At 48.3% G+C, this 22,444-nt stretch overlaps 1 protein-coding gene across 1 annotated transcript in view; it reads left to right on the forward strand.

Moving 5' to 3' along the window:
• The window catches only part of snx29 (sorting nexin 29), a 48,573-nt gene that overhangs the window by 22,489 nt on the left and 3,640 nt on the right, over positions 1 to 22,444 (forward strand). Inside the window, 6 exon segments of the mRNA XM_084670654.1 lie at positions 1,516 to 1,622; positions 6,275 to 6,391; positions 8,325 to 8,380; positions 8,937 to 9,018; positions 16,299 to 16,439; positions 21,498 to 21,637. Coding sequence (XP_084526780.1) covers positions 1,516 to 1,622; positions 6,275 to 6,391; positions 8,325 to 8,380; positions 8,937 to 9,018; positions 16,299 to 16,439; positions 21,498 to 21,637 — 643 coding nt within the window.

Here is a 22,444-nt window from a genome sequence, read left to right on the forward strand (position 1 = left end):
TATCTGAAAATGCTTGGAGTACAGTAATGTTGCTACACACACACATACACACACACACACACATACACACAACATACACACCCTAGCAGACAGACAGCTGCTCAAATTACTGCTCAGTTAGTTCCGTTTTTTCAGGCCAGCTGCTTTCCCGGTTTCTTAAGAGTTTATAACATCTGCCTCTCCATCTCTCTGTACTTTTTCCCCATCTCCCTTTCTGTCGGAAACGCAGACACCAACACATGTGTTCTGCGTACATTGTGTGTGTGTTCGCAGTGTGTGTTACATTATTAAGACCCTATCACTGTCAGGCAACAGAAACGCTAGTTTAAGTGAAAAACTCGGAGCTGAGGCAAATTAGAAGTGCACAGGGAAGTAGCTGTCAGCAATCCTGTGTGCGCGTGTGATGCGTAGACTATCAGCTTCCATCCTGAGCAATGTGTGTATCTGTGTGAGGGTGAGGGTGAGAGGGAGCAGAAAGTGCAGGAGAAAGGCGTTTCTATTGGAAGCAGGAAGATAAGCCTGGGGATTGCTGTGGCACAGGGCTCGGTGGAGGAGGCCGGATAATGCTGTGTGGATGCTGTTCTTTAAAGGGTCTGTGTGTGTGTGTGTGTGTGTGTGTTGTGCGTGTGTGTTGATTGACTTCATCCCCCTTTCTCCTATCAGTGGGCTCCTCAGACAGTGAGTCTCAGAGGGACAGCTTTGTTGAACATGGTCCACATCGTCATCTCCTCTCTCTGTCACTTCTGCCCCCTCTAGATCCACACACGCACTGGTTTTATGTTCAATAAGAAATATGTTATGCCTCCCATCTCCTCAGTTATTGTATTTTGTCAGCTAGTTTCTGTCTAGACTTGGTATGACACTGAAAAATAAATGTATTTTGGAAACCCCATCCTCCCCTTTCTGTGAACGCTAGGCCTAACTTCCTGTGCATTCCAGTGTTGTATCTAAACCTGATTACACCGTGTTGTTTTATGAGCGCTGTAGGCCTGCCTGTGACCATGTTACCCAGCTAGCCTCCAATAAAGAACTGTCTCCAAACACAGCCACCCTCACTGGGATTAGGTGAGGACAGAACACTGGAGTTTGTCTCTTTGACAAAGTACCAAAGAAGTTTTGAGAAAGTCGTCTTTTGAAAGTGAATCAGTGTAATTAAAGAAAATGGCTCTCATAAATACTTGTTTACCGCCTCTTGGCAGACATGTAATAGCACTGGCTCCTCTCACCCCCCGCTGAGACAAGACGGTGTGTGTGTGCGCGCTCGCTCTTGTCTACTGTCTTCAGCAGACAATTAGAGGTCCTATTGCATCTACCATCAAACAACTGCAGATTCTCACCTGAGTATTATGCTGTGTTCTAATGATATTTAACCTGCTTGCACTGTTCTTTCTTACCCAAGTAACAGTAGTATCTGCCTGTTCCCCCTCTATCTCTCCCTCTTCCCCTTCCTTCTCTTTCTCTCTCACTTTCTCTCTCTCGGTTCCCTCCATCTCCCCCTTCTCTCTCTCTCCCCAGCTCTGCCGATGTTGAGGCCCAGTGAGAGCCCCCCCCCAACCCCTCAGAACAGGTCGATGGGGGACATTGAGGAGCTGGCCGCGAGCTATGAACGCAAACTCATCGAGGTGAGTTTGCCTGCCTTGCATCCTTTACTTGAATAAAATGGTCCAATCAGAATTGGGCATTAAGGTTTTCTTGGCTTCCCTGCCAATCATGTGATATCTTTTCCTGATGTCAGTACTACCAGCTGCCTGGGCAGGAAACACTGTGTCTATATTCTAATGAGGCTGCCGGGATCATGAATAATGCATGACTCATTTTATATTTCTTTAATAAGAAATAATTCCGCTGGTGTTTGGGAAAACTATCCCCTCACTTATTCATGCGCATGTGTGTTTATGTATATTTCATGTTATTTACTTATTGATGTTCTCATTTGCTTAGCTGTCAGTCTCACTAGGGATCCCCTCTAACATGTCCCTCTGTAAATCCCAGGTCAACGCCTTGATAGTTTTATTTAAACGTTCCTGTTGAAGCTACCGTTCTGTGTCATGTCCTTGGCTGACTGGTCTCTGCAGGTCAACTGGGCCAGGCCAGGGAGCCTGACAGCATTAGCTGCTTGCTAGCCATATTTGCTTGTTGTTGTTGGGCTTCATTATGCATGATGTCTGGAGGGCAGGAGGACGCGTGTCTGTAGCAGAAAACATCTAATAAAGTTTGATGGTTTTGTTTGGCGTTGGTAAAGTGTCAGGAGAGTTGTTATTAGATAGTGTGTGTTCATAATCGTTCCAGGGATAGGCTGCACACGGGCTCCTACATACATTCATGCATTTCGCAGACACTTTTTTCCAAAGCGACTTCCAAAAGAGAACTTTACAAAAGTGCATAGGTCACTGATCATAACGAGTAGCCAAAACATCCTACCCATCCACACTCAGCTCTGATGTACAGCTGTCATCACATAAGCCCCTAATGATATTTATAGGATGTCACACTTATGTAACTCGATGTATGGAAGGCAGTGAGTGTGCCTGTGTGTGAGTAATTCTTTGTCTTTGTGTGTGTGCATGCGCGTGTTCATCCCCACTTCTTGTTGATCAATACACCGTGTGTGCATATCTGTGTGTGCGTGGTAAAAGATAATGGATGTTCCTTCAGGGTCAGCTGCTGTTGGATGTTGTGCAAGGACATAGGCTGTCATCCATCTCGGATTAAACCCTCTTCACCCCTCAGCGCACCACACAGCTCACCCCTGCCCCAACACCTCCACCTCCTTTTCTTGCTCTCTTTCACCACCTCCCTCTCATCTCTCAACCGCAGTCCCCTCCCTCCCTCCCTCCCTCCCTCCCTCCCTCCCTCCCTCCCTCCCTCCCTCCCTCCCTCCCTCCCTCCCTCCCTCCCTCCCTCCCTCCCTCCCTCCCTCCCTCCCTCCCTCCCTCCCTCCCTCCCTCCCTCCCTCCCTCCCTCCCTCCCTCCCTCCCTCCCTCCCTCCCTCCCTCCCTCCCTCCCTCCCTCCCTCCCTCCCTCCCTCCCTCCCTCCCTCCCTCCCTCCCTCCCTCCCTCCCTCCCTCCCTCCCTCCCTCCCTCCCTCCCCACAAACTCACTATACTTTTCTACCTTCTACTCTTCCTCCTTTCTTTATCTTTCCCTGCTCTTTCTTCTTCTTTTCTCCCTACCTACCCTGATTTTGTAATCTCTCTCCATCTCAGTTATAAGTGGAAATCCACATTTAATTCTCCTGCTTTTTGGAGTGGTGTTCTACAGTGTTATGGAGCGTTCCGGAGTGTTGTGGAGCGTTCCAGAGTGTTGTGGAGCGTTCCAGAGTGTTGTGGAGCGTTCCAGAGTGTTGTTGAGAGTTAAAGGGTGTGAAGATTAGGGTATTGCTACTACACTGACATGCTTTTGTGTGTGTGTGTGTGTGTGTGTGTTTGTGTTCTTATGCAAGTGTCAAGCGTTTCTGTTTGGTGCAGTATTACAAGAGATAGCCCAACAGTGGTTATGGACCAATGCCTTTCTGGCTGGAGAGTGAAGATATAAAGGACCAGAAAAAGAGAGTGCACAGAAGAAGGAGAGAGAGAGAGAGACTGAGACTGAGAGAGAAGGAGCAACAGAAAGAGACAGTGAGGGAGAGTGTGAGTAAGACAGAGAGGGAGTGAAAGAGAGACAGTGAGAGAGAGTGTGAGTGAGACAGAGAAGGAGGGAGAGAGAGATGTGGGTCGGGGGTTCCTGTGGGATCCCAGGATCTTCTCTTTGATCTCCCTCATTTATAATCCAACAGTGATCACACAACTACTACACATCCCACCACCAACTGCACGGACAAGCGCACGCACTCCAAACAGTTACACACAATCATCAACAGCCACAGATTTCTTTGTCTGTGGTCGTTTTCTCTTGGTTTTCTCTCTTTGTCTCCCTCTCTCTCTCTCTCTCTCTCTCTCTCTCTCTCTCTCTCTCTCTCTCTCTCTCTCTCTCTCTCTCCCTCTCTCCCTCTCTGTCTCTGTCTCTTGCTCTCTCTCTCTCCCTCTCTCTCTCTCTCCCTCTCTCCCTCTCTCCCTCTCTGTCTCTGTCTCTTGCTCTCTCTCTCTCTCTCTCTCTCTCTCTCTCTCTCTCTCTCTCTCTCTCTCATTCTCTCTCTGTCTTTCTCTCTCTGTCTCTCTCTCTCTCCCTGTAGGTTTATGTTAGGGGCCCTCCTGCTGCTTAGCATGTTTGTGTCACATCCTGTTTCTAGAGAGGCAGTGTACCCACACACTCTCCCTCTCTGTCTGTCCCTCACGCTCGGCTTCATGTCCAGTTAGGGCTGAGTGACGCTCTCATGTCTGCCATGCTGTGGAGTTGTGCTGATGCCGAACATCCCTATTCAGGCCACCTCAACTCATACTGCCCATCCTAGCTGTCATCGTGTGAGTGGGGAGAGGACAGGAATAGTGTGTTCAAGAGAGACACACAAACAGAGAGATAACGAGAGGGACGGAGGGAAATCCAGAGACAAAGAGGTGGTGAGAGACAGAGAGGGAGAGGGAGAGAGTGGGAGAGAGTGGGATGTAGACAGGGACTGCCAGGTTGTTACTGTGGCCTATTCAGCATTTCTGTTTCGGCACCGCTTCACCCCCAGGCAGATCCCTTCATCCCTCCTCCTTTCTTCAGTCCTAGTTCACCCAGTAGACATGAGTCTCCACCTCCATTAGCTGTCACCCAAGGGGGCTGCACCGCCCATGTCTTCAGCTGTGGGTGCGGCATCTGTGCCTTCGATCCTCCCTAGCAGTAATCGTACACTCACTGCTGTCTCATGACGCCTGTTCCGAAGAGCACAACTCCACCGTTGCGCCGCCATCTTGAAAATCTGTTTGCGGAAATGACAGGTGCTTTTCAGCCCTCCACCACTGCTGGCGATGGCGTCAGAAGCCCACGCCAGTGCATGCTCAGGCAGCAGCCTGTCTGAAGATCTATTACATCGATCGCCTTGTAAATGCTCCAAGCATTAGTGTCTCATTGGAACGTCCACGTGTAGCTCCCCTGTCGTCAGGTCGCTACCGGAGTTGAGATAAGTGGGTACTGGGCGATGCTCATTGTAGTCGTCACTCACTCACTGACTACCTCCACGCCACGTCCACGTTACATTATTCACGCTTTGTAAAGAACCGTCTAGAACGTGTTTTCCATGTGGTTTAATGGGAGTACGGCAGAGGGAGAGAGTGCTTTGGCCGCCACCCAGCTAAGAGCAGCAGACCTATTTGTGTGTGAATGCCGGCCTCTCCTCCCTTGTGATCAATGAATGGAGGAGAGCCTGTTGAACTGAATTGCTAGCGCTAGCGTTAGCACTGGTCGATGGCGAGGCTCCTAACACACGACGGGTGCCATGTGACAGCAGGTCCGGTCCGCCCTGGCGAATAACAAACTGATTAGCTCGCTCTCACTGGGAACTAATTGGATTCGTTCACGCTTCAAATTCATTCCGTCTTTTTAATGTCCAATTTGAGAGTTCCGCTGGCGCAAATAAATAGGAGTGATGACTAGCTGGATGGCATAGGGAGATTCTGGGAATGTCAAGTCCTGTTCTGTGGGTTCTGCGTGGGCTGTGTGGAACCTGTGGAACCATTGTGATTGGGACTCTGCGTTCTCCAGAAGGGAGCTGTCAAAGGTGACACCACTTTGTCTGTTGGGATATGACCGGTGCTGTTGGTACCACTGGTGGAACAAGAAGCCACTGTGAGTGTGCGTGCATGTGTGTGCGTGTGTGTGTACTTGCAAGTGTGTGTACGCGCTGGTGTGTGTCGGGTCCAGTATTTAGGACAGGTGTGCCAACTGTGACATCCTTCACCTGTCAGACAGCCTGCTCTCTAACCTGCTGTGACACCTGCTGTTCCCAGAACAATGAGTGTGTCTCGGCCGTCACTGCTGCTCACTGGGCCTGACACACACCGGTGACAGACTCCGTCCACACGTCCAGGTCATTTAGGGACCCCCCCCCTCGCACACACACACACACACACACACCAACCTGCAACCAGTCGTGCATGCACACCGCACAGAGCCGTGCGGTGGAGCGGACACGAGGCCATCATCAGCATGTCCAGGTTGATCAAGGCTGAGGGCAGCTGGGAGGTATGTAGGGATGTCATCCCTCCGACATCTCTGGATCCTTCCGGATGCTGCACACCCAGCTCTGTATTCCACTGATGCAAACCTATTGGAGGTTGGGTGTATGTTGTAGTGAGCAGCCCCTGTTCGCATTTGTAGGAACGTGTATATTGACCTGTGTGTGTGTGTGTTGCAGGTGGCGGAGATGCACGGGGAGCTGATTGAGTTTAATGAGAGGCTTTACCGTTCTCTCATGGCTAAGGACCACCTCATTGTCCAGATGAGACAGGAGCTCATTGACCTCAGAGGCCCGGTGAGTGACCCCCCCCACACACACACACACACACTCACAAGCAACACTTACAATCTCACATACTGACGCACAGTAACACAGGATTCATGATACTGTAAACTGTCCTCCCACCACACACACACACCAACTGGGCGCCCCCTCCGGACCCAGTCGCTGCCCCCTCCTCTCCTCTTTCACCTCCTTCGTTACTTTCCCCCATCATCCCTTTCCCCTATCACCCTTGGTTACTCTGCTGATGCATGGAAGCCCTAGGAGTCAGATAGAGCCTCTCTTATTCCACAGCTCTCCAGACCAGCTGTCCTGGCTCATACCTAGGTGCCTGTCTCCATCTGGCTGGCTGGCTGGCTGGCTGGCCGTCAGGCCAGTTAGCTGGTTGGCTGAGTGATTGTCCAGCTGACTGACTGGACTGGCTGGCCTGGCCAGGTCTAGTCTTTGTCATTGGATGCTAGTGATGTGGAACTGTAGAGGATGTAGGGTAATCATTGTGGGATATACAATTACATGTGGTCCACAGTGGAGAGGATTTGCGGAATCACACAGATTATAGCAGCATCCCTTACAGCCCCAGTCAGGTAACACAGAGATACACACTCTCTCACACATGCAAACACACACACATACAAGCCACCCAATTAGGAGTTAGAGGCTGAGGAGCCCAGAGGAATTGTATAGGTGATGATCCTTGAATGCAGCCGCCAGTGACAGATATGGACACATTCACTCAGCTGAGGCTGCAAGGGATACCACTTTTATGTGTGTGTGTGTGGGTGTGTGTGTGTGTGCGTGTATGTGCGGGTAAATGTGTATCTCTCTGTCTAGAGATGGTCATGGCGACTGAGCTGGGTAATGTCACAGTGTTCTACTTCTTGGTTTCCTAGCATCACTGTTCACTGTTCCCCTCCAGAGCTTCTCTCTGTTCCCCTCCACCCCTCCAGACCCTCTCTCTGTTCCCCTCCAGACCCTCTCTCTGTTCCCCTCCACCCCTCCAGACCCTCTCTCTGTTCCCCTCCAGACCCTCTCTCTGTTCCCCTCCAGACCCTCTCTCTGTTCCCCTCCAGACCCTCTCTCTGTTCCCCTCCACCCCTCCCGACCCTCTCTCTGTTCCCCTCCAGACCCTCTCTCTGTTCCCCTCCAGACCCTCTCTCTGTTCCCCTCCAGACCCTCTCTCTGTTCCCCTCCAGACCCTCTCTCTGTTCCCCTCCAGACCCTCTCTCTGTTCCCCTCCAGACCCTCTCTCGAATCCCCTCCAGACCCTCTCTCTGTTCCCCTCCACCCCTCCCGACCCTCTCTCTGTTCCCCTCCACCCCTCCAGACCCTCTCTCTGTTCCCCTCCAGACCCTCTCTCTGTTCCCCTCCACCCCTCCAGACCCTCTCTCTGTTCCCCTCCAGACCCTCTCTCTGTTCCCCTCCACCCCTCCAGACCCTCTCTCTGTTCCCCTCCAGACCCTCTCTCTGTTCCCCTCCAGACCCTCTCTCTGTTCCCCTCCAGACCCTCTCTCTGTTCCCCTCCACCCCTCCAGACCCTCTCTCTGTTCCCCTCCAGACCCTCTCTCTGTTCCCCTCCCGACCCTCTCTCTGTTCCCCTCCACACTTCCAGATCCTCTCTCGAATCCCCTCCAGACGCTCTCTGTTTTGCTTTCTCCCAGACCCTCTGCATCCTGGCCTCCTCACCACATTGCTCTCTAGAATGGGAGAGGAGAGCACTGGAGGAATTGAAATTGAGTGTCAAGTGCATCTGTTTTGCTAACAATCTCTCTCTCTTTTTCTTTATCTCTCTATGTCTTTCCCTCTTTATCTGTGTTCATCTTTGTCTCTCTCAACCCCCCATCTACCTATGGGTTTATTGTTATCTACTGTCTTTTCTTTGTCGGTCCTTCACTTTTCTACCTCCTTTCCCTTTCTCTCTCTTCCTTCCTCTCACATGATTGTACAGGTTCCAGGTGACCTGAGTCAGACATCAGACGATCCTAGTTTATCAGACTTTGAAACGTAAGCAAAACGTCCCCTCTCTCTCTTTATATACTTGTATCTATATTGCCCATTTAATCTCTGAAGTATTTTTATTCCCGCATTCTGTCTGCCTGTATGTCCCATCAGCATAGGCCTGTTCTACCTCCAGTCGATAACTCTGTTATGTCTGGACTGATCTCACCGATATCACCTCAGACAGCTTCCTGACATATCTCCAACTCCCACTCTTTCCTCAGCCACAATCTTCCATTCACCCTTTTTCTTGAAAAGTCCGTCTGAAAAGCAGAGTTTGCCCCAACTCTAACCCCCTGCCCAGAAACGTAGCTCAAAAATAGATATTTATTTTCGAAAGGAAACCTTCACTGACTGGTTGGGTTCAACTCAAATATGTTTTAAACGAGTATAGTACTGACTTGTTTGACATTCACTAGTATTATATTGACCAAAATGATGTTTACTTGTATGCGGACTGGGATCAAAGTCAAATGTGTGTTGACCTCTATTGATGGATGGATGTACAATATCCTTGGAGTCATCTTGAAAGCATGTGCGGTTGTGTTTGTGTGTCTTCCAGGGCACACCGCGCTCTAATCAACGTTTGGATCCCCTCTGTTTTCCTGCAAGGACGAGCCGCTAATGCGTACCATGTCTACCAGGTAAAGTGTGTGTGTGTGTGGCGACGTGTGGGAACCATTGTTGGCAGAGGGGGATGGCTAATGGGTTGTATTCTGGTCCACACTCTGCTTCTCCTGGGTCTCTGTGTAATGGATCCCTATGGAAACACCACCATTGTTCAGAGTACCGCCTGATGGATGGGGAGTGTTAGCCTGTGTGTGTGTGTGTGTGTGTGTGTGTGTATGTGTGTGTGTGTGTGTGTGTGTAACTCTCTCAAAGGATTTTAGGATAGGAGCCTGAGTGCTGAATGGGGCATCAGTCTGTTCTTTTGTGTGAATAAGAAATACATCTTTTTAAAAAGCCCTTGTTAACCTGCCACTGGGCAGAATAACCTTGCGAGGAGGACCAAGGGACCATTTTCAGAATTAGAGTTGTAGAACCCTCTCTGAATCCCAATGTTCCAGTTCTAAGCAGGTAGCCCTGTCACATCAACCACCAGGTCAGGAACTCTGATCTCCTCTGCTCCTCACTGCTCTGCTGTAGTCAGTGCTTCTGGACTCTCTACTCTTCTCTTCTGTATAGTACTCAATTACTATTATACACAAAACTATATTGAACTGTGCGGAACTCTTCTATACTCTCCTCTACTCGGTTGTCCAACCACATAGTGAACATACCTGTTTGCCCACGTAAACAAAGCAGGTTTCTTAAGCTGAGCTGAAATTGAGGGAGAGGAGAAAGGAGAGTGGGTAGAGAAGCCCGGAAAGCCAGAGAGAGGGGGGGGGGGGGGGGTGCAGAGAGGGTAGGGGGTGCAGAGAGTTGAAGGGTGCTGAGATTTTCGTTCTGTCATTATATTACAGCACATTATGGCGGTGGCATTTTACTTGTACTCTTATTTCTTGTCTCGGGATTTCTCACTCTCCATTCATCCATCTTTCTTTTTCTCTCCTATACCCCTCTATTTTTCACCCTCTCTCTTTCCTCTTCTCTCTTTCTCCCTCTGCCCCCTCTCTTTCTTTCTCCCCCCTCCCCGTTCTCTCTCCCACTCTCTATCGCAACCTTTCGAAGCGGAACAAGTCCATGGGTGCCGACACAGACTCCAGTAGATCTTCCACATCACCGCCACTGTTTTGTCTTTCACAGACGAGACACTCTCCATCCCCTTCCCGTCTTCCTCTCTCCTCCATCCCTCACCCCTCCTCTCCTTCCGCCCCTCGCTAATAAAGAGACAATATAACGGCGTGCAATACCAACAAAGAGGCTATTATAAGGCTGAGTGTAATGAGGAAAAAGACAAGTCATTTGTAAGATGCGCCGGGACGGACAGACAGGAAGGGCACTCAGCCGTTTCTGCTTCTTGATCATCTAGGTTTAGGCTCGCTTTGTGAGTGAAAAGGAGTTTTTGTTGCCATGGAGGAGAGTGAAAAGGGGAGGGTGACTGGGAGATGATGGATGAATAAGACATTTAAATCAAAGACATCATTCAAGTGACATTCTCTCTCCTTCTATTATATGTATTTTTTTTGGTAGGATGTTGGGGACTCAAATGTTCAGCATGTTGTGTTTCTATGTAGTCAGACCCAGTCCATTCTGTACTTGTCCTGCTTGTCCTGCTTTCATCCCTGACATCAGCAGGAAAACATTCCTCTGACACCTGACTTCCTTCCAGAGACAAGCGTCTGGCTTGTCTTGGCCTGTCCACTGTTCCTCCTGACGTAAGAGGCAGGGTGACTAAGTCTTCCTCTGAAGAACTCTTTCACAGTTCTCTTGTTCACACACTCTGACTCTCTGCAAGCAGTTCCCTCCCCCGCATAGTTCTGGGTAACTGTTCTTCGCTCTCTGTCACAACCCTTTCACAAACATACCACCTTTTATTTCTGTCCCTCCATTACATGGTTTCTTGGCCATTCCCGTCACCCCTCTCTCTCTTTTGCTGGGTGTACTGTGCGATCCCTCCCTCCCTCCTCCTTCCTGGGCGTTATGTTCCTCCCTCTCTCCGGCATCACCTCACCCCCTCCACATTCTCATCAACAAATACCGTTCCAATCACTTCTGATTGCAGTTCTCAGTTCTTCGAGAGAATCAGACCGACAGCTTCTCAGCTGACGAAAAAAAAATGCCACCTTCAGTTATTGAGTTATTGCTTTGAGAAGAACAAGTCATGTCTTTTACACTTGCACATTACACTCCCTATCCCTTTCTCGGTTCCCTCTCTCCCTTTATTTCCTGTAGTCTCTCTCTCCCTCATTCTTTTTACACTTCCTTTTCTGTCTATCTCCATCAGTCTATAATTCACTCCCCCATCCCTCTCCTCTTCTCTCAGTTTTAGCTCAAGTGCCCAAAGAGCGTACCAACGGTACTGGGGTACTGTGAGGGCACGGTTCCAGTACCCAGGATTCACCAGGCTCTATTCCAACTGAGCTATTCTCTTTGATCAGCAGAAAGCAGCTGAGCCAGTCACTTCTACACACAGTCAGGCCCACTGAAAGCTTTCCATGTTTTTATTAGGCTAATGAGGTTTGATAACTCCCCTCTCTCCCTTCCTACCCCCACCCCCTCCACCCTAAAGTGATCCCGGATACTTCTCACTCTCTTATTAGAGGTGTGTGTGCCAACAGTATTCATCTGTGTGTTTACGGATTCAATTTTCAGTTGTAGAGCCCAGTGGCAGAGACACACACATTTCCAATTTAAAGTAATATAAGCTATTTTAGGGACCCTTTCTACTGGTCTAGTATGCACATACAAACCACCTAAATCCGAATAATTATGTCCTCATTGACACCCATTCTGTATGGGCACGCTGCCTCCTGATAGGTCCATTTTCACGCTCCCCAGAGAGGTGCACCGTGGGAAATGTTATTGGTTTTAATCCGTCTATCTCCAGCAGTGGGGGAAAGAGTGGCACAGATACCGAGGAAGGAAGCAAGGAGAAAGGAAGGGAAGGAAGGTGCTTGGAAGGTGCATCCTCCTCATTTGTGCTGAAATCTTTGAACAGACAGAGAAGATTTGAGCTTTAGCTGATTTTATTATTGTGTATGTGTATATATTACAATAGATCCCTATGTAAAACTGTCCATTATGATTCTGATACTTTTAATGAACATAATGATGATGATCATGCCTGGAATGGCTCTGGATATGATAATGACTGTTTGAGTGACGGTGGAGAGACGATAATGATAATGATGGTGGTAATGATCAATGTTGATCATGATGATGATGAGAATGATCGTCTCCGCTGTATCACTTTATCATAAATTAAATCTCCAAGGGTAAATGAGCAGAATTATTCAGAGCAGGCTTTCAAAAGGGTGAGAGGAATCGATCGAGTTTTCATTGCACAAAGCCGGACACAGCGGAACATCAGTCACATCTTTTTGAAATAAGTAATAACAGATCTGTGTACATTTGCCGAATGATTAGGAGTGTCTGTGCACAAGAATAACCTCTCCCGCTACAGTATCATGAACACCTTCACATGAGAGAGAGAGAGACTGAGAGAGACTGAGAGAGACTGAGAGAGACTGAGAGAGAGAGACTGAGAGAGACTGAGAGAGAGAGAGATCAGATCAGTTTCAGCTCTTAGGCCTCTCTTTCTGGCTTCTGTGCACTGGGATATCTGTGTACTGGGTCATCCTTCCTTTCTTGCATCCTTATTCATTTGCTTGTTCTCTTCTTGCTCATTAGAGAAGGTTTCAATCCGCTTATGACTCATTCATTCATCCTCATCGCAAAAAAAGACAGAGTGAGAAAGAGAGATACATCTACTACCAGTGCATTAGAGAGGCAGAGTGAGCACGATGCAGTATGTCAGGAGAAGAGCAAATCTTGGCTGAAGATAGTTGGATCAACTTGACTAAACCTTAAACACTCAGTCGAGAGAGAGGGAAACAGAAGGGGGGGGGGGGAGAACAGGAGAGAGGGAGAGGTTCAAACCTGTCTTTGGGTTCCTGAAGACAGATCTCTGGGTTAGTTTCCAGCTCAGTCTCAGAGAATCCATCACTCTCTGACATCCACCGGCCAGCTTCGTATCGATCCTGCCACTCTCAAAGAACTTGTGATGAGTGAAGCGATGATGATAAAAGCTGTGGTGATACATTTTTATGATAAATAGAGAGACACAAACAGCAGTGTTTTAAAAACCTCAACCTTCAGAAATCCTCCTTCCTGTCAGAGATAAAGAGCCCTCTTCCCTCCAGCCAATCCCAACCCAGATAAATACCAGCATATGGCTTTCTGCTTGGGATTTGTCTGAGGTCCAGCCTCTAAATGATTGTGCCTGAAGAAAAAACACGATGCAAACTGAAGGTGTGTGTTTGTTTTACAAATAATAATCCTAGTGTTAATGTTTAAATACCACACATAACCCCACCCTCATCTCAAAACCCTTTCTTTCATTCCCAGTGAGCCGAGGGGTATGAAGGCAGTGGGGCATAAACACTAAAACAGCCAGACAGTCTTTCGGGGGGGGGGGGTAAATATCTCACACTTTTAGTGCTCTACCTGGGATAGTTCCATATGATGGAACACTCGATGTTTTGGAACCCAGGTTGGTTCCACTGAGGGGAATGTTCCGGACGAGTTCATCACTGGGACGACTGCCGGCATGCAGCTGGCTTTTAATGGGGCTGTTTTCACACCATTTACAGTCCTCGGCAGAAGTAGCTCTGGTGCTTTGAGTTAAAAGCAAGTCAAAAACACAGAGACCCAATGTCACCAGGAAGGGTATCTGCTCCTTAGACACACTCATGCACACACGCACGCACACACACACACACACACACATACATACAGACACAGATGACAGATGCTGTTGAATGTTTTTAATGAAAAGATTCTCTCTCCTTATCTTCTCTCATGGCTCCCTGGCCTCCCAGTCCTGCAATCCTCCAAATGGATTCTATTTTCTGCCTAATTTGCCAAATGTTTTGTCCCAGAGTGGACTTAAAAGAGATGAGGGAGCAGGGGACGTAAACCCTACCGCTCCACTGCATACCTCATACACTACTTTCCTCTCTCTCTCTCTCTCTCTCTCACTCTCTCTCTCTCTCTCTCTCTCTCTCTCTCTCTCTCTCTCTCACACACAAAGTAGTGGAATTATTTAATTAAGTTGAATTATGAAGGACTTTCGGCTCCTCTTATGAGTTCTGTTCTTCTTTAGCTCCCCACCTCTCCCTCTCCTCCTCTTCTTTCACGTCATAAACCTAGGGCAGGTATAAGGTTTTTTTTATTCAAGTCTTGTCTATGATAGGTATTCACATGGCATCAGAAACTGAAGTCCATGTCTATTCTAGAAAGCTTGGGGAATCACCTTAGCCATGGGTGTCAGTGGGGCACCATTCTGTGTCTGATGGTTGCAGTGTCGTCCTGTTGTGAGACATGCAACTGAGCACCCTGTAGGGGTTTCATCAGAAGAGGATGGGAGGATTGCTTTTACCACAGCTGGGCTCCAACAATTAGCTTGACTGTCAGATGTGGCTAGCAGACTGACATGACTCTGATACTAATGCTATCCTAACACAGACGGAACACTGAACTTCATCTAAAGAATGAACAGAAACACACACTTAAAGTTATTGACATCATCTCTCATCTGCCTGTCTGACAGTAAAATGCAGATGAGTCAGACTTGATTCAGGCTTATCAAGAATGACCTTTTGTGATGCCGTTTTGCAGTACACCTAAGTAGAGTACTTAGGTGATGATAACAAAAGAGGAACTTTATGTCACAAACCCTTGTAGTACTGTTAGAACTGTGCTCTTGTAGTCCTTGATTACAGGCTGCACCTAGCATAGCACTATACTGGATGGATGTCGCTTTGGATATGTGTCTGCTAAATGAATAAATATACATTCCGCTCTTCAAGTGTTAACTGATTAAAATATATATCACATGTGGGAACTGAATATATTAACTTAAGATGTGAAATGTGGTAAGTTCATACTGTACATTACACTTGTGCTGACATAATATGTGCCTACTTAGTGCTACAGCAACACCGGAATAAGCTGCTAGAACTTGCTAGGCCAGGTAACAGTTGTACACAATTAAATTAATCATGACTTGATTTATGCTAATTATTTGTATTTACACTTTTTCTTCGTTTCACAATTTGTTTCTAAGCGTAATTCAGTATTCTTAGTCTGATTTTTAAACGGGGTCACACTTAATGGGCTCAACGCTGTCAGAAGCATTTGGACCCAGTCCAGCTGAGTTAGGCAGCGCCGTACTTGATTATGTTTTTTATCAGGGAAACAAAGAGACCATTTCAAATGCAAACGCCAGCCAACGTTGGATTTGCTCCGATATTTTGTGAAAGATAATGAAAGAATTAATTTGCAATTAGTGAGGAGGAAGCTGTGGTGTGTTTGGAGCATGATGTGTTTTCCATATATAGGTATGCTAATGAACCAACCCAAAGTGGATTAAGTTAGCTTTGATACAGCATGAGGTTGTTATTGGATGTTGAGAGGAGAGAAGGAGGAAGGGTGATGCCTTCATCATGCTCTATGATGGAGCAATTTGCTCAGTGTGTATTTATGTGTGCGCGTGTGTGTGATGTTGGCTGGGGTGCATGTGTGTGTGTGTGTGTGTGTGTGTGTGTGTGGGGGGGGTGGGGGGGTGATGTTCTACAGCTGGCCATTCTGGCATAAGTTAGGAATAATGTGATGACAAATTGGACAAAAAAGGATATCTGTGTCTTTCTCCATCTTTCTCTCCCTCTCAGACTTCCACTGTCTTCGTATTCAGGTGTAAATAGAATGTCCATCCTTCCCTCACTTCCCTTTCTTTCCATCTCTACTCTCCCCCTCTCTTCCTACCCCACATCATTCTCTGTCCTCCACATATAATAGCTTCGGTTATCCTGTCGCGTCAATCTCCGGTGTGTGTCTGCACTAGACCGCTTGAACAAAGCCACTGTGTGCTTCTCTAATGGGGTGTGAAGCTAGCAGGCCGGCCCCTGTGCAGCCCTGGCTGGCCCTTGACGACTGTCCCTCGACCCGGAATAGAGACACGTCACTGACACACTGGCCGCTCACAAGGTCTCCAGCTAGCGTGCTGTAGGGCACAGCTATCTGCTGCTTACCGTTTGGCCCTCCACTGCAGCGGACACAGGCTGGCTGGACACCTTGACACTTTGGTCTCACAACACAATAACATGGAGGTTGATCGTTGAGGATATTGTTGATTGAATAGCGTTGAGTGTTTTTTTGACGACGACCACGTCATTAGTTATTGTCGTGTGTGTGTTGTTGTTGTTGTTGATGATTGCCTTTTTGTTTCTCATGACTGTCGCTCTCTCCTACCTGCCCCCAGGTGTACATCCGTATCCTTGACAACGAATGGAACGTCTACCGGCGCTACACTGAGTTCCGGGCGCTTCACAGCCACCTACGAACACAGTTCCCTCAAGTAGACACCTTCAACTTCCCTCCCAAAAAAGCCTTAGGAAACAAGGTGCTGTACTCCAGCGATATCTCCCTCTCACTCTGTCTCTGTCTGTTATTCTGTTTGATACCCCTTCCCCCCCCCACACACTCACACACACACGCACACACACACAGTTCTGTGGGTTGCAATGTTTTGTCAACTCTCCATACCTCTAAAAAGAAGAAGTAACCCCACACTCCCGCCCCACCACCTCCAGTTCCTACTTCCTATTTTTCATCTTCTTCTTTTCACCCCTTTTCTTCCATCTTCTTTTCAACCTTTTCTAAGAGCATTTGGTCTTGACCTCATTCCCCCTGCTATGCTGTGCTCTGATTGGATGCTGTGGCAGGCCAAAACATTGGTCTGGACCAGCCTTCAAAGAGCAGAGTGTGACAGGAAAGAGAGAGCTCAGTTACGGGGGCTGCCGTGCGTGCGTGTGTGTGTGTGTGACAGAGAGAATGAGAATGTGTATGTTTACGAGACACCCAGACAGACCAAGCTTCACATCCTCAAAGTCAGTCTCTGTAAAGCCAATTAGATCTAGAGGTCAGTGTGAGTCATCAGTTTCCTACTGCCCGTCAGCCAGTCACTCATAAGCACATGTAACTCTCCTGTGTGGCCATGCTGTATACAGGCTCCTTGTAGTGTATTTTACATGTGCCATGTTAATGTATCCCCAGGCTGCAGGCTACTCTGTCCCCTGACAAGAGTTTGTTTTGCGGTCACCTGGCCATCATCTGGGCAGATGGAGAGAAATGGCAGGATTATAAAGCCCATGGCCAATATGACCATTACCTCTGAGTCTTTTACTTTTACCCTCCTTTCTGCCCTACTACTCTCTTTGCTCACTGCCCCCCCTATTTCTCCCTCTCCCTGTCTCTCATATCTGCATCCTCTTGTTCTCTTCTGCTCCATTGTGCCTGCATCGAGAAGCCTGTTTTTGGAAGCAGGCCTCAGGGACCAGAGAGGAGCAGAGAAGAGCTGGTCTGAGAGAGGAGCAGAGAGGAGCAGAGAGGAGCATAGAGGAGCAGGTCTGAGAGAGGAGCATAGAGGAGCAGGTCTGAGAGAGGAGCATAGAGGAGCAGGTCTGAGAGAGGAGCATAGAGGAGCAGGTCTGAGAGAGGAGCATAGAGGAGCAGGTCTGAGAGAGGAGCATAGAGGAGCAGGTCTGAGAGAGGAGCAGAGAGGAGCAGAGAGGAGCAGAGAGGAGCATAGAGGAGCAGAGAGGAGCATAGAGGAGCAGGTCTGAGAGAGGAGCATAGAGGAGCAGGTCTGAGAGAGGAGCATAGAGGAGCAGGTCTGAGAGAGGAGCATAGAGGAGCAGGTCTGAGAGAGGAGCAGAGAGGAGCAGAGAGGAGCATAGAGGAGCAGGTCTGAGAGAGGAGCATAGAGGAGCAGGTCTGAGAGAGGAGCAGAGAGGAGCAGAGAGGAGCAGGTCTCAGAGAGGAGCAGAGAGGAGCATAGAGGAGCAGGTCTGAGAGAGGAGCAGGTCTGAGAGAGGAGCAGAGAGGAGCAGAGGGGAGCAGAGGGGAGCAGAGAGGAGCAGAGAGGAGCAGAGAGGAGCAGAGGGGAGCAGAGGGGAGCAGAGGGGAGCAGAGGGGAGCAGAGGGGAGCAGAGAGGAGCAGAGGGGAGCAGAGAGGAGCAGAGGGGAGCAGAGGGGAGCAGAGGGGAGCAGAGAGGAGCAGAGGGGAGCAGGTCTGAGAGAGGAGCAGGTCTGGCGACTGTACAGGTCTGTACGTTGAGTTAGTATGTTTCTCAACCAGACACAGAGAAGTGCTGTGGGCTTGGTGGCAGGTTTAGGCTGAGAGAGGGAGGGAGTTAGTTAGTGCTAAAAGCCCAGAGACAGGGGCATGGATTTAGAAAAAGGTTTGCATTTACAAGTGTGTGTCTGTATGTTTTGTGTAGATTTCCAAATGTGTGTTTGTATCTCTGGAAAGTGAGTGTAAACAGTGGGGCTGCTGAGATTAGCTGTCATGTCACCTCTAATCTTGTCATTGTCTCCTGCCATTCCCTCTCTCGGCACTCTGGAGGAGCACTTTGTAGAGACGAGCTTTAGTTCCCCCCTTTCCTTCAGCTACAGAACGGTGTGTCGGCTAAAAGCTTCCCCCTTTATCTGATCATTTCTGAACCAGGCCCTCTAGGCTGCTATGGAGATAGCAGTGACAGGAGACTAGTTGAACAGATCAACTAAACTGGGTTCTTGATTTCAGTTGCACTCCGGGGGCCATCTCTCTCTTTTAATATTTCTCTCTCTTCCTTGCTCTCTCCCATTCTCTTTCTCCCCTTTTCCCTTTTTTCTCACTTTATCTCCCCCTCTCATTTTCTGTTCCTCTCTCTCTCTTGAACCCCTCTCTTTTTCTCTCTCTTTCTCGTCCGTCAGTAATAATGGATGCGTGGATCGTGTGTCTACAGCTACTGAGGGTTGCTGCTGGTTGGTAGCAGAGCTGGAGGGCTCCGGGGCTCCAGGGCTCACAGCTTACGTTCTTACATCTCGATCTGTTGCCCCTTAATGATGGAGAAATGCTAATGTTAGGAAGGAAAGAGGGGGAGAAAAGGAGGTGGAAAGAGAGATGCTGTTGAGTCTACTCAGCCTTTTAAGTGTGTGGACCACGCATGCCATGTCTCTGGGAGGGATACATCAAGAGAGCTGTCACTGAAGATCAAGTAGCAGAAAACACACACTCACGCACACTTCCCTTCATCGCCTCATTATGACCCTCATTGGTACACCGTGGTTAACCTCATTACACGCCAAGGGCCTAGCATCATCACGTGTTTTGAACACTCTCCCTTACATACCTGATCCTGAGAAACGCGAGCCATGGGGCTGGCTTCAGCCTGGGGGCTTGGAGCAGAGAAACCTGCACCAAATACCCAAACAGCTGAAGGTGTTTAACATTATGCTAAGCTAATAGCTGCAGTCCAGCACCCGTGTGTGTCTTTAGCTTACGGGAGCTTACGGGGCAGCCCTAGCATTGCTGTCACACACACAGGTGCATGGATGAGGCACGGACGAAGCTGCCAGGCAGCTCCTCCACTGGGATGGAAACACATGTGGCTCCTGTGGTCTCCTGTCAGGCTGTGTTGGGATGTTCTACTGGTGCAGATCAGCTGGTGGGATGAGACCTGCACGTTGCTTGTCAGCTCAGTGCTTCATGTGGGGTACAAAGTGCAGGAGAAGGGAGAATTGGAGGAGGGGGAGGGTGAAGAGGACTTCAAAGCCGGGGACTGTCGGTGTCTAACTGTCAGGTTTTCACTCTCCACTCCCTCATCACTCAGGAAATGTTTTTTTTTTTTTACCTTTGCTCCTTTCATCCTCCTTACACTCTTTCATTTGGGATTAAATTGGTCATTTCCACCACTGCCTTTTCCCCCTCTCTCTCCCATTGAGTTGGTAATGGGGAGCTACTGTGTGTGTGTGTGTGTCAGTTCTGGACTGTGAGTGAAGGAGCTACTCTGCTCCAAGTGTGAATGCCAACCAACTAACCAGCCTGAACGGGATTTGTGTTACATACTCAAATATTTTGCCTTTGATTGTCTGAACATAGATGTCAGTCGTTGGCCCAGACATTTTTGTTCGCCTCTGCTGTGTCTCTGGAGATTTGTCATTAATGTCAACCTCTGATATAATAAATGAATAACAAAAATATAATAATATTTTAAAATAATAATATAAAACTGAATAATAAATGTATTCTGTATGTTGTGTTGACATAGGATATGTATTGTGCATTTAGTTGTGACAAAGTGACACTGTTGGGAGATCTACAGGAGTACCCACGAGTTATGGGGTCTGTGGACTGAAACACAGAGAGAACAGCAGCCTCTTTACTCTGCAGACTGGACAAGGTGGGCTGGCAGGTGTTGTTGAAAGCCTTAACCTGCTTTTCAAACCCAGTTCTTGGAGTTCTTCATTATTTTCTACGATGTATCCAGGAGGCTACATGGAGTGCGTAGTAAAAAAAAGAAAAAAGAAGTGCTTTTTGTATGAAGATAAATTGGTGCCTGCAGGATTACCCATCCCATCCCATCTAGAGCATCTCAAGGTTTTATGTTTGTAAAGGCTTCTTTCTAGAACACAGTTTGAACCTCTAGATTACTCAAAGGATCAAGGCTGTTAGCTAAATCAACACAGTTTACTATGCAAGTTCCGATTACCTCAACCTCACATGGTCGGAAGGTACCCATGATGCCTTGCGGGACTTTTTTTGTGCTTGTCTTGCTCTGACAGGTCCCCTCACATGTCATCCCTGTCACACACACACAGACACACACACATATACATACAACCTCATCACTCCTGTTACAATGTATTCCTCTCCTTTCCCTCTCCCCATTCAACTCTCTCCCCACATCCACACCAACATGTCAGAACACCATGCTGTGTGTATTTGAGCCCCTGCCTGCAGCGTGTCACATGACATTAGCATGTTTAATGTACCAACAAGGGAGACCCTGGGAAGAAGGGGCTCCTCCGTGTAGCTTCTGTCTCATTTGGTAGTGCTGTTCTTAGGCCTTCCTGGTAGAGACGTCATGGTGGATGTCTGTATGGTGTTGGGAGAGTTGTATATCACCCTCCTACAGCCTGGGATGGACACCTGTAGTGTGTGTGTGTGTGTGTGTGTGTGTGTGTGTGTGTGTCAATGTGTGTGTCGATGTGTGTGTCGATGTGTGTGTCGATGTGTGTTCAGAGAGAGATCATCAGTTGTGGTCTCAAGCTCCTCAGCAGCATCATTATCTCCTCCACTTCCTCCTCTTTGTACCGTGGCCAGATCCATGTGTCAGCGTGACTGTGCGTCTTCACCACGGTTACTGTCTGTCTCCCTGGTGACAACCACGAACCCAGCCCTGGCAACCATTGCTAAGCTTACTTATCATCACACGTCTCCACACTCCCACCGAGTCGCATCTACATCTACTTCCACGCTACGCACTACTCAGTGTGTGCCTCCTACTCTTCACACTCACTCACTCACTCTGCAAAGTAGTATTTACACTAAGTCTCCCTGGAGGCTAAGTTTGTGGAGGAGGCCTTTTCTCCTCACGTACTGACTGGAACATGTTCCTCCCTTTCCGTTCTCCAGGACTCTAAGTTTGTGGAGGAGAGGAGGAAGCAGCTGCAGACGTACCTCAGGATAGTGATGAACAAGCTGATCCAGACTCTCCCAGAGTTCTCTGCTCGGCCCACCAAGGAGACACTGCTTCAGCTGTTGCCTTTCTGCCTGTGAGTGCTCTCTCTCTCTCTCTCTCTCTCTCTCTCTCTCTCTCTCTCTCTCTCTCTCTCTCTCTCTCTCTCTCTCTCTCTCTGTCTCTCTGTCTCTCTGTCTCTCTCTCTCACACACACACACACGTTTGAAGCGTAGATGTGTATCCATTACATTAGACATACTTGATTAGTATTGTTTAACAGTGTGTGTGTGTACTTGCACTTGTTTGTGCGTCATTTTGTTTTCCAAACCACCTACTCCACAGGCTCCTTCTGAGACATAGACCCTCAGTTTAGAATCTTGTCATTTCCTGTCAAATTCTCACACAAATGTTTCACTTCCTGTCACCACTCCATAAGTGTGACCTATCACAGGTCCCAAAGGGAATCTCATTTCCTGTTTGTTGAGGCTGATAGTCATCTGATCGAATCACCAGCAAAGAACAATGAACCCCAACAGTCTCTAGTGCTACTCTTATATCTCTATACAAAGATACATGTATTTACTAACATTCTCTGCTACTTTGGATGAGCTTCATTACCACAACAGAGATACCAAGAGCTCAGGTTTGAACATGCTCATTCTGGGGGGGCAGGGGTGTGAAGAGGGACATGTAGAGAATGGTGAATGGTTGATAAGAACGTGATTAGTAATTGTCACCGGTGGCATTGAGAGCAGAAGGTTGAGAGAAAGCGAAACACAGAATGGGAGAGTGGAAGATAAGGAAAAAGAGCGACAGAGAGAGAGAAAGGGAAAGATAGAGAATGGCATAGTGGTACAGAGAGACAGTTTTCCAGTTCAGATCCCCAGTGAGCTCCTCTCTG

This window comes from Hypomesus nipponensis, chromosome 13 (genome assembly GCF_054491055.1).
Source record: "Hypomesus nipponensis isolate SF chromosome 13, ASM5449105v1, whole genome shotgun sequence".
In the NCBI taxonomy this organism is placed as follows: domain Eukaryota; kingdom Metazoa; phylum Chordata; class Actinopteri; order Osmeriformes; family Osmeridae; genus Hypomesus; species Hypomesus nipponensis.